The 17673-nt window shown below is 41.0% G+C and overlaps 1 protein-coding gene across 1 annotated transcript; it reads left to right on the top strand.

The window, feature by feature from the left end:
* The first annotated feature begins 1838 nt into the window (after window positions 1-1838).
* On the top strand, window positions 1839-14917 carry LOC145450418 (inositol 2-dehydrogenase-like). The gene is made up of 8 exons (XM_080328944.1): window positions 1839-2083; window positions 2547-2667; window positions 4425-4495; window positions 8585-8696; window positions 9905-10113; window positions 11429-11565; window positions 14040-14205; window positions 14625-14917. The coding sequence occupies exons 1-8, from the start codon at window positions 1987-1989 to the stop codon at window positions 14792-14794; spliced, it is 1083 nt and encodes a 360-aa protein (XP_080185070.1). The 5' UTR covers window positions 1839-1986; the 3' UTR covers window positions 14795-14917.
* The last annotated feature ends 2756 nt before the right edge of the window (window positions 14918-17673 follow it).

The raw sequence follows: 17673 nt of genomic DNA, 5'->3' as shown, positions 1-17673 counted from the left end.
TGAGCCTAAGGACGATCTGCACCTAAAATAGTCGACGTATACGATATCGGGTGGCTGGAACCTTCGAAATCGTCGTCGGTGTAACATTTTTTGCACTAGATATGGATCATTGGTACGGAATGGGTGTTCTGATGATGATGACCGCCGATCGTGAAAATGCTGCATAACGATGTAGTCCTGCTTAAAGATATTTTTGGTCTGTTTATGACAGTGGTCTCGGAAGCCCTTTTCGCCGAAGAAGCCATATTTACCCTATATTTTCAATTGTTAATGTCGATCGACTGTGACATCACAATTAAAGATTCTTGACGTCATCAAATTTAAAAAAAACATGTTCTAAACATGTCTGTTTAATTGATTTTTGTTTTAAATGCAACCCCAGCTATATCAGTTCTAGTTGGGAACAGCGGTCTAATACAATTTACTGCACAGATGTTTTGAATTGATAGGATTAAAATAATGTTCATGCGTCTCGAGACAGCATATCGATTTCCTGAGGTGGTCAGTAACGAAGTACTTATGGTAGTCTTGCCATACTTCCCCAACTAAATCTCATTTTCTTCTACTAACTACGCCATCATTCCATGATATTTCCTGAAGTGGCGCGCTGGGTTAAACGAAAGTTAAGAACCCCTGTTCCACAGCAAAACGATCCTTTACATCCAATGATGCGGCCGAATTCTTACGATGTGGAACAAGTATTCCTCGTGGGATGGAGAAGCTCGAATACATCTCTCTGCTACACATATAGCTTAGTTTCCAATGAAGCATGAGCTCTTCTTTTCACGATTACTTATATACTTGCGTAGATTCAAAAGCTAGGTAATAATACTTCTACTTGATGTAGCTTTAGGTTGCTTTTAAAATCACTACTTCTACTCGTATTTTAGTAGATTTTCGCGTGCATGTCTACTTCTAATTGCATATCTTCTTTGACTACTTTGACCACCTCGGTCGATTCCGCCTACCGACACATGCCACTTGATTTTGATTGCTTGTACATGTACATGTTGTGTACTGTTACTTATCATTCAGTGTGTATATAAGCATCTCATCTACACGTTATAGGAACCAAGGCCAAGGTGGGTGTTCAGTCGAAAGATGTTTGGTTTCGACTCTTTCCTTTTTTCATTGTATCACATTCGTGTGGTGTTTTGAACTGATGAATTTATTATTAAACCGAACCAAACAGCGTGTCGGTGGATTGTGGCATTATATGGTTCGAACCTAGGCTAGTAGACGTCGTATCGCCCGGTTGGTAGATCGCAAACTAGCGAACTCGCCAGAGAAAGAGGGTATAGTGATGGGAGAAGAGGGCGAATGAAGAGGGAGGAGAGAGAGTTGATCAACCGAGAAGTTTCGCTACAGGCGGGCCTGGTTCAAGGTTTATCTGGTTTCTTTCACCCCTGGCTCTGTGTCGCTCGTTCATGCAGCGAAAAAAGTCATCCCCCAATAAGAATCGACCAACAAATTACACAAAGAAGCGAATGGAAATAAAAAGAAAGAGCGTACAAACGAGAAAAGACAGCCGAATAATGATTCATATCGAACAGTTGGCATCGGGCACTATAGGCCGAGATGGATGTCAGAGCATAGCTATGATACTGGCCGTTTCGGCATTCTCCTATCCGTGCATTGCATCGTATTGTGTATTGTGCATCTCATTGTACATTGCATGTGTCTTGATCGGATGAAAATATATGATTTGATGATTATTACGATTGTAACGCATTGTGCGTGCACGCGCCATCAGAAGTTGTTGTTATGCCGTTGCATTTCGGGATATGATTGGTTAACACGCAAAGGTGTGTTTGTTTACAACATCTGGTCATGGTCTATTTGCTTTGCAGTTAGATATCGTATGGAGGACGCTCGAATAGCGGCCAGTCACGGTGTTTTAGCACGCTGCATATTCCGGATATTCATATATCAGCCGTGTGATCGTGGAGTGCTAGCGACAGCGCTGGAAGTTCGCCAAGCTAGGACATGGCGACCCAAAATGATGACGTCATAGGTGTAGCGGTGGTCGGCATCGGGCGGATCGGAAAAGTTCATTGCTGCAACTTGCTGAGATTGCCCAGAGGTTTGTTGTTTCGTATATTTATAAGTTTTATCAATTCAAAACGTCGCTAGATTGCGATCGATATAGCCACGGTATTATCCATAGTTGACATAAAGTGAGTCTCTCATCTCAAAGACTACTCCAAATTGTTTTTACACCTTCCTATCTTGTCATTGTATCACAATTTGTGTGGTGTATTGAACTGATAAAAATTGCTAATAAACCGAACGAACGATAGTTGATTTTATTTCAACGTAACCGATTATTTTAAGAAGATGTTGAGTTTTGCTCCATATACCAATGCATTTCTTTGTTAAAACTTTGAGTTCATTAGGAAGCTGAAATTGCAGCAGGTTGTAGCTTTCTAAGGAGTTTTAAATAATTCAGAATAGCAAGACAAGTTCGTCTTTTGGAGGCACTCCTCAAGATTTCCCGTAATTTGTAATCAATTAATCATACCCTGGTGTCTTATGTTTATTTTCAGTGAATCTACTGTATATTATTGATGCTGACCGAAAGGCTGCAGAAGATTTTGTTCAACAATTCAACCTTACAGCAACTGCTCTTCATATAGATGAAATTGAACAAGCATATGGCGATGAAAGGTACCGTAAATGGTCCTTGCTATTTCACTTGACACATTAGTATAGACCTGGACTTGAAATACATATTTAGTTCATATTTGACATCCTGTAGTTTCCAACTGATATCTGATCATACACCGCTTGGGAACGTTCAGCTGTCACTGCATAGCAGCGGTAGCATCTATACTTTATCGACTTGATATGCTGAATGCCTTTGTTATCACAATACACTGTCAGATGCCGGATAATATCCACTAAAAACACCCTAAATCTGTCTCAATGTATTGGATTGCGATGCACTTCTAAGTAATGTATTCAAGACTAGAGCCCGACCGATATTGGATTTTTGAGCCGATACCGATAAGACCGATATCCAGTACCTCCACCGATAACCCCGATATATTCAGCCGATATTCAAAAGATATGGAATCTAGCTCAAGGCCCAATTTTAACAACTCAAGAGCATTTATTTCAACAGCTTTACAGCCATTGATATGCTTGAACATGAAAAAAATGATCTAGGGGGCTATAAAAATATATCAAAAGCACCAATCCAGCAGTTGCAGATTACAGTTCACGAAGCACAATTTCTCGGCTCTTTCTCCAAGGAATGAACTTCTGTGGTCTTCCATAAATGATGTATATAGTACTAAACATAGTGAGCAGTCTTTCACTTGGTACCATAGTTAGTGGCTCAGCAAGAATTGGAAATCTTTCTTCATTTCGGTTCCACCGCTCCCTTGCAGGGGATCTTTCCTTCAATGGTTTCACCAAATATTGATATTAATATTGATATTCTTCTGGCAGTGCACCTGGAGCCTTCAGAACATCATTAACAAATAGCTGAAGAGAATGTGCAAAACAACTGAAATTGTCCACGTCTGCAACTGTTCCACCAATCCAATCCCCGTTGGGCCTTGAGTCCTTGACCATGACCAGCATTCAAACAATCAATTGATCAATATTTTACGCTCTTTTGTCAGAATTGGCCTTTGTCATCATGGAATTAAAAATTTTCGTATCAATTATTGGCTTTACTCCACGTTTGCTTGATTTTCTTGCCCTCTATGCTCGCATATTTCCTATCATGGTGGCCCCGAAGGCCTCAGTCAGACGACTTCATACATTACTGGTAGCTCTGCTGGTACCGAACCAATAGCACTATCTTCCGAGAAATGTTTCGACGAGACGCTTTCCTCTATCATCACGAGGGTCAGTCCAGCATGATTGATGTTCTCATTTCTCTTACTGATTGAAATCTTCTGCAGACAACTATCCACCCAGCTGCTCTCTGTCTTTGGTGATCGGTTACTGCAGGGGGATTCCCACAAAGTTAGTGGGGCATAACGGTGGTTAGTATTCCATAATATTTTTCAGATAGGCACGCCTACTGCCTGTATGGAGTATGCACTATGTGCAGCTTGGCCATTTATTTTTTATAATTTACCGTCCTCACGTCTTCTATCGACTTCTCTGACTCCCTGCCACCATGTTGTGACGTCACGAAAATGGCCGATATTTTTTTACCTTCAACGGCCGATACCGATATTTCTCTCCAAGCGTGATATCGACTCGATATTATCGGCCAGCCGATAATCGGTCGGGCTCTATTCAAGACTATAGTTTTGTTTTGGCATTCGATTCCCCACTTGGATATATTCATATTGTGGGCTACTTTATACCCAACCAACAAATTCAGCACTACTGCTTAGCGGAAGATACAGGGTTTACAAAGTGATAGACAAATTCTGTAATACATGTATTACAATTTTTTGCAGTCTGCAAGCTGTTATTGTTTGCTGCCCAACGAATATGCATGAAGCACACGTGAAGAATGCTCTCCAAAGAGGTTGGTTTCAGGCTGGTCTATATTCATTGGTTATCGAAATATTAAAAAATTAATGAATTACTATGAGTCTAAATATATTTTCTTAAATTAAATGCATCCTGTTGTTATACATTTATCCAGTGGCTCTCAAGCTTTTCACTGTTAGAGCTTCCTTAGGAGCCTCGAGCTTGATGAGATTAGCATACATCGCATGGGTTATCGTTGTCCCTGTAATAGCAAGTTATGATGGGAACACGACTGCACGGTGCACGCACCCTCGCCTAACCCCACTATGCATCTACACAGATTACTTCCTATCCGATCATATTCTTACTAAACACCCAAGGATTGTTATATTCTTGATAAGAAAAAAAGTAGATCTATGGTATTGCTAAATGTTAGGAGTTATAACTGCTCATCCGGAACTACAGTTTCGTGTGTGTTTTGTTTACATCAGTGGTTCTTAACCTTGCCACCAGCGCCCCCCAGGGGGCGCTGGCAATTTTGAAGGGGGGCGGAAACGCTCAAGGGGCGATGTGGGGGGCGCTGGGCTCAGGGGGGCGGTATGGGGGGCGCTGGAGAAAAATCGATTTGGCAGCAGATGATGTGGTGATAGGACATATCCTTAATGAGTATTCAGAGCAAATTAACACCGAAAACTTCGTTACATACAGCCTTCAAAATACATATAGGTTTAATTGTCCATGGGCGCTAGGGTTGTCCATAATTTGGAAAATGTCAAAATTTATGCGTATCCATGTCTCATTTTATAGATTATAGATAAAAAACGTCAATGAACCTGCAAGAAGCTCACAGGAAAGACGTTAACATTTGTCTAAATGCGTTTGAAAGTAGCTGCCGAAGAGTGGGCGTGTCAGCGATCATAGAACGGCAAGCAGAGTAGTAATCACGAAATCACTGCGCTTGATTGGCTAATCTGCTAGGCTTCAATGATCACGACGGTGGCGGCTTGCTGATCAGCTGACCAAGCAGTCGGCTAACGGCGGTGATCCTGTAACCGCATTGTAGGTTGGTCCGCAGATAATGATTTAAGATTAATTCAGAACATGTTGAGTGACGAAATACATGATGAACAAAGAACAGCTGCTTCACAAAAACCTTAAATACATGACTTGATGGCTTAATGGGAAGGCAACCGTTGTAGCCTGTATGCCTTGTTTTTATCGATGGAAAGCACAAAAACACGAGAAGAAATATTGCAAAGGCGCTTATGCAAGTGGCGAACGAACTTCTAGTTTAAGAGAGGATGTTCCATGATTGAATACAAATATAAAACTTGACATTGACACTACGGTGTCTGATCTTATCTTGTTGTGGTACCCTATATAACTGAAGTCTTAAAAGCTGTATGGGCTGGATGAATCAGCCATTTATGATTGGCACTTGTCACATTCTTGCAGCATAATGAATCATACCCGCGAGTGCTGTCTAAGTCCTCAATGATGCCCCGGAAAAAGGTCTAAAGGCAAGCATAGACTATGCTGGCATGACCAGCAAAAAGACTGTTCGCTTGCATTGTTTAGCATGTCCATAATGAATCTTAGATCATTACCGGCTGCATCGCGACTAATGCTTGAATCAAACCAGACATGGAAATAAAAAAGAATGTATTGAAGCGGTGCGGTAGTTACATTTCTTTAGAGTCCCAATGTAAGCTACCTGGTCGGCCCGCATATCTTCTGAGCATACAGGATTGTGTCCAGAATCCATCTCACATGGTGTGCTGCACCAGTTTGGCGATAACTAATATACTTTACCTGCACTGCACCCAGAAAAGCAGGACCACTTGGCGCAATTTCAATCATATCAGATAGGTATTTCTGGAATCTATAAGTTCACAAGCATTCGCTGTTTCGCCTCTGTCATGCCTGCAAGAGGGTATTGTTGTTCTGAACCTATCGTTATCTAGTTTCAACACTAAAAATTCAATGACCAAGTGTCGCATTTTATTATTTAATCACCAACGTACAATGCGCTTACAGAATCATCATTGCAGTTAGCGTACTTCTTGAACTAGTAGAAGCACATAATCAGCAAGCCGCCGTGGTCGTGATCATTGAAGCATAGCTGATTAACCAATCAAGAGACGTGATTTCGTGATTACTAGTCTTCTTGCCGTTCTATGGTCGCTAACACGCCCACTCTATGGCAGCTACTTTCAAACGCATTTAGACAAATGTTAACGACTTTCCTGTAAGCTTATTGCAGGTTCATTGGCGTTTGTTATCAATAAATAATCTACAGAATGAGACATGGATACGCATCTTTTTTGAGATTTTCCAAATTTTGGACAACCCTAATGGGCGCCTAAATGACTGACACCGAATGTTCCTGTCTTGGCAATCTGAACCCAAGAAGACGAATTCCATCTGGCAGGGAAAAATTATATGTCAGTGAAGAAATACCAATCTGAAATCGTGTGCGTCTTTTAGTTTAGTACGATTGGGCGATAGGGATATTCCTGTTGGGCGATATCCCCGTTGAGCGATTCTATATTTTTTGATATTGCAGACAGGGGGTCACGAAATAACATCATGCAACGAAGTCATACCAACGGGTTCGCCCGCCCGAATATGTTTAATTATTAGTAACGGGCCCTACAGTTTCCAAGACACCTCACAATGTTCGCTTTAAGTTTTGATGAGTCTGCGCACACTCAACAACTCACTGCGCTGACCCTTGGACAACAGTGCGTAACGACTAAAAAAAGGTAATAACTCCGGATTTGTTGTCCGCAACGTAGATTTTCTGTGCGTAGAGACCGTGTCAGCACTGCGCACGTGCGCAGCTTAGAGGGAACATTGCACCTCACTCAGCCCTACCGGTAAATGTGTTTACGTGAGCTGAGAGAGGATAAAAATTGATCTCAATTTACACATCCCGATGATATTGACCAATTCAATCATTAATTAGTGAAATTTTTTGCACTTCGCGCGACTAGGCGACAATAGCTGCATCAGTAAATGGACACCCAATGTAGATACCTAATAGGCTATCAGCAAATAGCGGCCAGCCTAATGGGGGTCTGGGAGTGAAGTACCCCGGAAGTTTGGTTTATCACCCGGTGGGGGCCCAGGACCAACGTTTTTTGTTTGGGGGGGGGGGGGCTGACGAAGTGCTGTTACGGCCCTGGTAACGAATAATTGTACCTGCGGGCACGCCCGAATATGTTTAATTATTAATTAGGTGCCTTTATTTTCCTATACAACAGCTCACTCAGTGCTACTGGTAAATTTGATTACGTGGGCTGAGAGGATAAAAAGTATATAGCGACTTATATATGTAATCAGTAATCACCACCTATTCATTCATGCATTATAGCAAATTTTGGTACCTAGGGCGACCAGGCCACACAAACTTTGCTGACCATCAAAATCACGATATGGGGTTCGTGGGGGCGAAGCCCTCAGAAGTTCGGTTTATCACGCTATGGGTGCGCAAGGCGATCTTTTTTAGGGGGTTGACGAAGTGCTGTTACGACCCTCCCTCTTACTCATTGTCTTTATTACATTCCTTACAATATGAAGTTGGGGGGGGGGGGCGCTGGAGCACGATAATTTTTGAAAGGGGGCGCTGGAAGAAAAAAGGTTAAGAACCACTGGTTTACATTCTCCAATAAAGTAGGCCATCTATATTTCAGCACCAAAGTTAATGTCAGCGCATTTGTCGAATCATTGGGTTAGTAATGGACTGTCAAGTGTCAACACATACTTGAGATTTTGATTTATTTTTGGGCATGAACAATTATCCTGACTGTAAAACACCTGTAATTTCTGTCCATTGGTGACGTTTGGAGCCATGGTTGAGGATTATTCATCTAGAATTTTGAGTTTAACAATTACAAAACTACCTATTGAAGTAGCTTATATAGACCTTTAAAATAAGGTCAATGAATTAATTTCAGGGGATATTTAGAGCTGGAATGCAAATGTTGAGAGCTATGCATGCCTACATATATTGATTTCCAAATGTTAGGCTGCGTTACAAAAATGTTTTAAAAGTTGATGTTGTATAATATTGAACTTGAATCGTGTTGATGCGTGTTTTAAACTAGTATTGACCGAGAATAATCTTATCACCATCTGACAGGAAAAGCAGTGATGTGTGAAAAGCCCTTGTCATTTTCCCTTAATGCCATTATGGACTGCTATCAAATGGCGGAAAAGAATGGAAAGCCGCTGTTTTGCGCGTTCAACAGAAGGTGATGCAACTTGCATGTAGCTGTTCCATGTTTGGATCCCTGGTGTGAGTGGTAGATGATCGGTGGCATACTCGCGTTGGAACTATGCCATGAGACTTTGGATATTCTTGATCAAGTAAATGTAGTGCTACTGAATTCCACCCAGGTTATGGAGGCAGACTTGGGAATGCTCATTCTAATCTAATTTGTGAAAAGTTTCTATGCTTCAAATTTAATTGTAATCCAAATTTTGGTTAGCTTGAAAATGATATAGGATAAATGTGTAGTGCGAAACAGGCAAAGCTTGGTGTGAAGACATTTGTCATTCTCATGCTTATGAACAGCTTCTTGGAGGTTGGCTACAGAACGTCAATATACAATTGAATGGTATATTCATATTGAAATGAACCCAAATATTTTCGGCTGACACTCGTCAGGGGTAGTCGTCAGCAACTAGTAGAGAATTCAAAAGAATATCGTATATCAACATTCGTAGCACAAAATATGACGTCACCAGCACGAAATGTTGAATATGAGAGCGTTTAATGTACTATTTTTAGATGATGCCTATAAGAATGAACTCTAATTTGATATGAACTAACCTTGATATTTGTTACATTTCTTTTTAATTAGGAATGTAATTAAATATACAAGCTTTTGCGAACAGGGTTGTAATGACTCGAGTCATGACTCGACTCGAGTCACGGTTTTCTGATGACTCGACTTGACTCGAGTCATTTTCTAAAAATACGGAAATGACACGACTCGAGTCAATCTGTGTATTGACTCGACTTGGACTCTAGTCATTGCGCATGACTCGAACCAAGTCATTTGACTCGAGACTCAGACGGCCAAGACCGACATTTCATGGTAATTTTTAAAGAGAAGTAAAGTAGCCACACTCTTCGGATTTTGATACTGGTTCTTGAAAATACGACCAGAAACTGCTAAAAGTGTAGAAAATGAGAATATTTTAAATGCGAACCATTCGATATCACCAAACAGAGTTATAAAAAGTGGGTTTAACAAGACTTTACCAGGAAACTGAGCAGTCAACACAATGACTCGGACTCGAGTCATAATACCATGACTCAGACTTGACTCGGTGGTGATGTCAAAATGACTCAACATGACTCGAGTCAAAACTATAAAAGTGAGATTGACTTGTGACTCGGAGCCATGTGACATGGTTACAACCCTGGATATTAATGAATTAATATTTTTCACAGATTCGATCCACAGACTTCAGCTATCCGTTCGCGAATTCCAGATGCAGTTGGCAAGTTGAAAGTAGTCAAGACAATTTCGCGCGATCATCCCAGAAATAGCATCGAATATCTTCGAATTTCTGGAGGCATCATCCTGGACTCGTGCATCCACGACGTCGATATGTTGTTGTGGATGTCACGACAGATTCCTAAAACAATCTATGCAATAGGTAATGTGTTTCAAGTTATTATAAGGGGCAAATACTTAGGAAAATATGGGCATGTGTGTTTTGAAATGTGCTACAACTGTAGAGTTGGTATGCTATACTATTGTATATGTGTATTTTGTAACATCCTTGGATACCATTCCTCCAGGGTTCTAATGACTCGAGTCAATTTGTGTATTGACTCAACTAGTACTCAAGTCATTGTGCATGACTCGACACATTCTATATGACTTATTCAAGTCTCGTACATCAGGAGCGATAATTAAAAACTAGGACTAGAAATTGTCTCCTTAGAGTGAGAAAATTGAATATATTATGAATCTGAGGCGTTCAATATCACCCAATTGAGTTACACAGAAGTGAGTTGAACCTGACTCGAACTCGATACTTAACCGTAAGCACTACGACTCGAATTGACTCGGTGGTGAATTGAAAATGACTCAACTTGACTCGAGTCAAAATTATAAAAGTAAAATTGGCTATTGACTTGGAACCTCGTGACTTATTTACAACCCTGCATTCCGTATGGTCCTGCTATTTTAGCCGATGATCAGTATAGTTTGATTTGTTGTATTTTGGATTTGATTTGGTCCGGTCTTAATAATGTAATAATAATTCAAGTCATGTAACAAGGTTTGTTTCAGTGCCTATTCATGTTGCTAAATGAGGAAGCAATCGGTTCGCAGGCTTATGGATTCCAAAATAGCAGGTGAATTAGACGGACATGCATGGCTGTACCTTTACAAATTTTGTCTGACATTCATAATATTTGGCCGCATACTCTGTCCAGTATTGCTGCGTTGTTCGATCAGACTATCTAGTCTATCAAACAAGAGAAGTCATCACAATAGACCGGAGACCAGCCTATAATTGCCCTTGATAGCAGAGATAGACAACTCAGTGTGAACCGTTGCTTTGCTACCTTATTGGCCAGATTCAAGTTATCATAATTAATCGGCAAATTCATTGCATATTTCTCTTTCAATACTGGTATGCGTCCTTTAGCATCACTTTCGTATCATACGTTTTATGTTGCTTGTGGGGCTTACTTTTTATCTGACTGTTGTGAAGGTTTTGCTTCTATCTATGGAGTTAATTTGTCTTGGAAGTGAACTTGAAATTTTTAGTATTCAAATACCAAACCCTGTTTCGGCAGGATTGTAATTTACATAGATGAATAACTACTCTCCTTCCTTTCCTTTGCTTACTGGTATGCTACATTAGCCTTGTCCCATTTTTGGAGTTGGTATCAATATTGCATGTAACTGTACTTTGCTGGTTTTTACTGCTGGCGCTCACCAAGTTTATTTTAACAAAGGTCACGCTCACTTTGAAGACATTCGTGGAATTGGTGACGTGGACCAAGTTTTTGTAACCATGAAATTTCCTGACGGGGCAATGGGTCACATCGATCTGTGCAGGGAGGCGGTATTTGGTCATGACCAGAGACTAGAGGTTAGTAGAGATATGTCGTAACAGTAAATGAGCTTGCTGCTCAGTGAATTATTTCATTCAACCCTCAGTTTATAATCGTGGTTTAAATTTTACTAAAATAAAATAACTGCCTGGTGTGGAGCATATTAATTAATATTTAGGAATCGAGACCCAGCCAAGCACCTCTAATCAGATATGCAGGACAGTTGTTGACAGGGGCGTTTATCCTAGTTGAGTTTATTGACCCGCCACGATATGCCTGGTAGTGAAACATATCCCACTTATTGTATAATCTCGTTCGCAAGTGATCACTTTATTTTAAGAAGCTAATATGTTCACTTGTTCAGTTTTATTCTTCAGAAATGTTGGCCTTGTTTCAGTTATTTTCCATCCTCTTTCATTATGTCAGTGGTTCCCAACCTTTTTCGTCTGGTGCCCCCCTTGGCTGATATTTGAGCTAAAATTCCCCCCCCCCCTATGAAAAAGTTGCCTGTGACTAAAAAATGTGCTTTTTAACGCGCAACCATTTGTTGACTGAGCAATTAATAGCCAAACATATTCAGATATGTCCGAACTATGGCTAATGCAGACCGCACTAAACTTTGGTAAAGTACAGTAAAATTTGACCGGTCGGGTAGCCGCTGACGAAAAATAAATCACCAAGTCCGCTTGCTATGGACTTGAGTTGAATCGATGAGTTTGGTACGGTATCTTTTTCACGTTAGCTCATATGTTGGCTTAAAAAGTTGAACAATTTCACTAGCGGCCTTGTGCTGAATTCGGCTTGACGTTTTCCTGCTTAATAGCAATTTTGTCGAGAGGCTGTCGCGGACCCAACGAAATCGTCTCGTGAGCCTCACTTTATCAGGGGGTGTAATATATAGGGAAGGCATTTAAACATACACCTAGCTTGAAATCCGCCAAAGAAACATACAATTGTAAAGAACTAATTTCTACTTAACAGTTCTATACCATAAAAATCTAAAATCCTTGTGAACCCAGTGTATCTTCCGATACAATGTCAAAGCCAGATTTCCCCTAAAAAAATGAAGCCAGATTCCCCCCTAAAAATTTCAAAATTCCCCTAAGGGGGGAATTCCCCCCGGTTGGGAACCACTGCATTATGTTAACCCCCCGTTGTTGAATATTCACACCTAAATTGTTCCCTAGAACTTCATAACAGGAATTTATAACAGTGATATTTTAAAAATCTGGCGAATCTGCACGCCTTCGTCAAACCTCAGATAATTGCCTAGACGTCCAAAATCGTTCTATAGAATACGGCTGCACGAAACGAACTGTGGACTGTGCATCAACAATAGTGCTAAAAGGACAAAACCACCAGAACCCCGGGGCTCCTGTAAACCCCGGTTAAAAACACTGAGCTAATGTTTGATCGGTTAAATGCTGACCCTATAACTGGACTCCTTTATCAAGAATTGTTTCATATACTCAAATGCCAAGTTAGCGTCGGCCGATAAAAATGCGCCTGAAGTATTCCCAACACTGATGATAGGGCCATCTCGACGGATGAGAAAAAAGTGTTAGGACTCGGAAGACCTTTGATAGTATGAACCCATCTTCGTTTCGAAATATTTGGAGGAAGCCATTCTTTTTTTTTCTGATTGCGTTTCGACTGAGCGGATACAGTTAGCACTCGTTATACCGGTATGCCTGTCAACCGCTGTTATGAACTACTTGAACGTGATCTTGATCAACCTTGGAATGTCCTGTACAAAGCGAGTGCTCACGGAGCGCGTACTCTTTTGTAACAAGTGGAGGACACACGCATATCACATTTGCAAGAACCCAAAAGTCATTGCACGATGCACCTGTCGTAGTGATGCCACGTACGAAACAAAGCCGCTGTGTCTACAACTGAATCATGTATTCATATTGAAATCAACCCTAATATTTTCGGATGAAATTCGTCAGAGGTAGTAGTCCGCATACAGTTTTCAAAAGAACTTCGTCTATGAACATTGAATCATCAAATCACGACTTCGCTGGTATCAGAAATTCGGCTTAACGATGGCTCAGGCTCAACTCGTGTATATAAATTATATAATATTATTATTGTTGATAATATATAATGTTATATTTGTTGATACGACTGTTAAGTTATTAAGTTATTTTAAGTATCTACTAGCTGCTGACGATTACCTTTGACGAGTTTCAACCGAAAAAAGTCGTGTTGATTTCATAATCAATATGTTATTCAATTGTATATTGAAGTTCTATGCCGCCAAGAGAGTCTACACCACATCCAAGTCTCCCGAACACTGGAAATAGTTATTTATTGTAGGATATATATCTGATCAAGTGTTGCTATTATATGTGTACCAACGTGCGCTAGTATTTTATGTAATTGGTACAGTATCATAATTCACGAATGGAAAGCAAAGCTCTGCGACAATAGCGTACTGGATTAGCTGTGCGATCTATAGGTCTAACCCGCTAAAATACTCTTGCTGCAATTTTAAAACGTTTCGCAGGTCTTCGGTAGCAAGGGAATGCTTGTAGGTCAAAATGTCCGTCCTCAATCGTACGAAATCAGTGACGGTACCGGCCAATCTTTACCGCCCATACACGACAGTTGTATGACGCGGTACAACGATTCGTATCTGCAAGAAATGATTCATTTTATCAGCGTCGTGAGAGGTAAGCTCAGTCAAAGAAGTCTAAATCTAGTGAATTACAAGTAAAAATATAGATCCACAAGACGTTCCAAAATTACTTAAAGTGGAAGGTCTGCTTGTATTCACAATATTACAGTGTTGGCAGAATATATCCGACGCTCTAACATGCGTCACTTGAGCATTTGACTTCACAACCCCAAAACCAACCCTAGCCCTGAAATCAACCCGTATATATATAACCTAACCCCAACTCTATCCCAAAATATAACCCGAAATTTAACCCATCTGCTCAAGTGAGCATCTCTGCGGTTTTCCTAGTCGCCAAAAAGCTATGATCGCACATCTAGCGGCGCGTATCCTAACCGTTTATTACCGCGGCTAGCCAGGTTCGAATGAGTTCACGCTCAGCGCTTACGCAATATCAATTGTCGCGCTTTTCAGGCGAGGCGACGCTCAGCGTGACAGGACGCGACACGATGGTGACGACACTATGCTGCCACGCGACCAACGAATCGCTAAGCACCGGATTGCCGGTGGATGTGCTCGATTTCGTGAAGAAAAAGTTTCCGGAACTAGCTTACTTACTGAATGGTCAGAACGGTTCTTGCTAGGCGACCAGCTCGAAATCAAGCGGGTTTGGCTAATCACCCGACTGCTGGTTTTATTTGTTGTGTCATATGTTGGCTTGCGCAATTTCGAGTTATTACGATTTTAATAAACTGTGGAAATCACGATGCGTTGTGTTATTGCGAGCGCGCGGTTCGTAGGTTGATTGGAAAAACTTTCCGTTGTGGCTCTGTAATTTCCCCAGAAATTTCGGCCGGGCTCGCATGGGTAAAGATCGACTCTACCAACGCTGTTTCAGTGGTACCACATCATACGCTGGCGGCAATCGTCTTGGTCTATAACCGACGTAGAAGCGATTGTTCATATATCGTATATACAATGTTCTTTCCAATTCTTTACTATAGTTTCTGACGATTACCCCTGACGAGTGTCAGGTGAAAGAATTCCCTTTTTTTTACAATATTAGTATACTGAAGTTCTGTACCTCCAAGAGAATTTATATAGGTTGCGCACCGGTGTGGCCGTTGTTATTCGTTGAGATGCATTCACAGTGCGAGTCAGAACTAACACAATGTTGTTGAAAGTGTCTTATCGCGGCCCTAAATCAGGTGGGCTGATGATCAGATGTCTGTCGGGGAAACGTGAACTTTTGAAGTGACAGGTAGGTGTCGAAACGACGGGTGGGGCCCAATACCAAATTCGTCACTGCGATTAACACGACGTAACATCAGTTTGATTGCAGAGGTCATGTCGCTTGCGGCGAAGAATTCATTCAATCGTTTATTTATAGTTCTATCGATCCAAAACACCACAAGATCGTGATAAAAATGAAAAGATAGTAATGCGTCGAAACGGCTTGCATTAAATCTGTCAATCAGACTCCCACCGTGGCCTTTAGAATGCATAAAAAGGAGCACGTGCGCCGAATTAAAAATCACTTACGTTCGACTCCCGATTTACACACTTTTTACCTAAATTTATTGGTGATGACTAAAAAAAGGTTGTCACTTTCGATCGAACCCCGAATTACCCGCTCGAACGTCCGTCTTCGCTAGCGTCATTTATGCCCATTTTCACTCGAATCTGTGCATTATCCTAGCTGTAAATAGGGACGAATTGCCAAAAAGGAGAATATTTCGGCGACCTCGGAGGTCATTTTCAAAAACCTGAAAAAGGAGGACAAATCCTCCTAAAGGAGGACGTATGGTAACCTTACCTGTATAGTCTTTCAGTCAAACACCCCACGCCCACCTTGGTCTAATAACGGTTAGCAATGAAATGAAGTCACTGTTCCATGATGTGTCACTCAGGAAGGATGCACTCATGATTATTGATCATTTTTGACATTTTGAGAACGATAGATGCCAAAACTGCCAAAAATAAAATAAAATTCAAAATGCTAAAAATAAAGCTTTTCGTAGATTTGAGTAATGAAAGTGTTTTCGTTAGTAATCAGCATATTATGGAATGCGTGAATGAGAGCCGTAATTTTCCTGTTGTCACTGCTCGTGATTTTTGTTACATCATTTAGCCACCACACACGACCCATGCTGCATTCAGTTGAATACGTGTGTAATTGTGTATATAATTCCTTTCACTTTTACCTTGCAACGAAAAATGTCCGCACGGTTCCGTCACTGATAGGCTGTGTCACGTTGGACAATACGGATATAGTTGCATTAATGTACAATTGAACATACATAGTGCAAAACGCCTCAGTCGCCAAGCAGTACTGCACGTTTTGTGGCTTTCGTTGGATATGAAAGGCCGAACTAATGCGTTTATGTGTTTAAATTGGGTATACAAATATGAATTCATGGCGATGCCAAAACTACCACAAATAAAACCTAAACAAATGCCAAATATACGCTATTTTTGGCATATGCCAAATATAATCATCAATCAATCAGGTTTATTAATATTTTCATCGTTTCAAAACATCACAAGACTGCGATACAATGAAAAGATAGGAAGGTGTCGAAACAACCTGCAGTAGCCTTTAAGATCAGACACCCACCTTAGCCTAGGCGAAGTAAATAAGAGGCATGCACAGCACACTGAATGAAAGATTATGCACAGACTATAAGACGCAAGCGACGAAATGAGGTGGCATGTGGCGGAGGGCGAGGTCGATGTTAGGTCGTGGTCCAGTAATCCTGAAGACTGGCTAGTATTGATTTAGAAGAAATTGCTTGTATTTCGACTTGAATGCGGACATGCTCGACGACTGTCGGATAGCCGGCGAGATGCTGTTCCACAATTGGGGTCCGGCATACTTGATAGAGCAATGCGTTTTCTTGTAGTCAGTCCTGATCATATGGTAGTTGTTCTTCGTTGACGCGCGTGTGCTGTACTTGTGCGCTTTTGTCTACGAGGTGAAGTAGTCGTTGAAATTTGAGGGACATTGACCCTGCGCATTGGCCTTTGTCATATAAAAAGAGGCTCGTACACCAAATTAAATGTCACAAGGGATAACGTACCAGGACAGGTGGTGTTAAAAAAGTGAGATCATTTAAGTTCTTCAATGATGCAGGCAAATTTATCCCTTAGCATTTTGGCAATGAAGTATGCGTGTGGACACTGTGAGAGTTCAGGTCAGCCGATTAATAATTTCATCATTTCACCACACAGCAAGACTGCGATATAACGAAAAGACAGGGAGGTGTCGAAATGATAGTCTTTGAATCAAAGACCCACCTTGGTCTTTAACGGTTAGCAATGTAATGAAGTCACTGTGCCATGCGGTGTCTGGAAGTTATGATATTGCGAAATTCGCAGCCAGAGAGAGAGAGAGAGAGAAGCTTTATTTGTCAACCCTGCAAATATAATATAACGGAGTCACCGAAGCCGAGTCAACCAGACCTAGTGCGTCACATTGCAGAAGTCGAAACCCTCAAAGCTTTATATTAACTAACAGAAATAA

The sequence above is a fragment of the Botryllus schlosseri genome, chromosome 11 (genome assembly GCF_051294905.1).
Source record: "Botryllus schlosseri isolate E-star chromosome 11, Bs_hap1, whole genome shotgun sequence".
Taxonomy (NCBI): Eukaryota; Metazoa; Chordata; class Ascidiacea; order Stolidobranchia; family Styelidae; genus Botryllus; species Botryllus schlosseri.
This window is presented reverse-complemented; position numbering and strand designations above follow the sequence as displayed.

Excerpts from the sequence above, each read along its gene's own strand:
- LOC145450418 (XM_080328944.1), top strand. The coding sequence starts at position 1,987 with ATGGCGACCCAAAATGATGACGTCATAGGTGTAGCGGTGGTCGGCATC. Across the intron at positions 10,114-11,428 it reads TAAAACAATCTATGCAATAG|GTCACGCTCACTTTGAAGAC; the intron begins GTAATGTGTTTC and ends ATTTTAACAAAG. Across the intron at positions 14,206-14,624 it reads TTTTATCAGCGTCGTGAGAG|GCGAGGCGACGCTCAGCGTG; the intron begins GTAAGCTCAGTC and ends CGCGCTTTTCAG.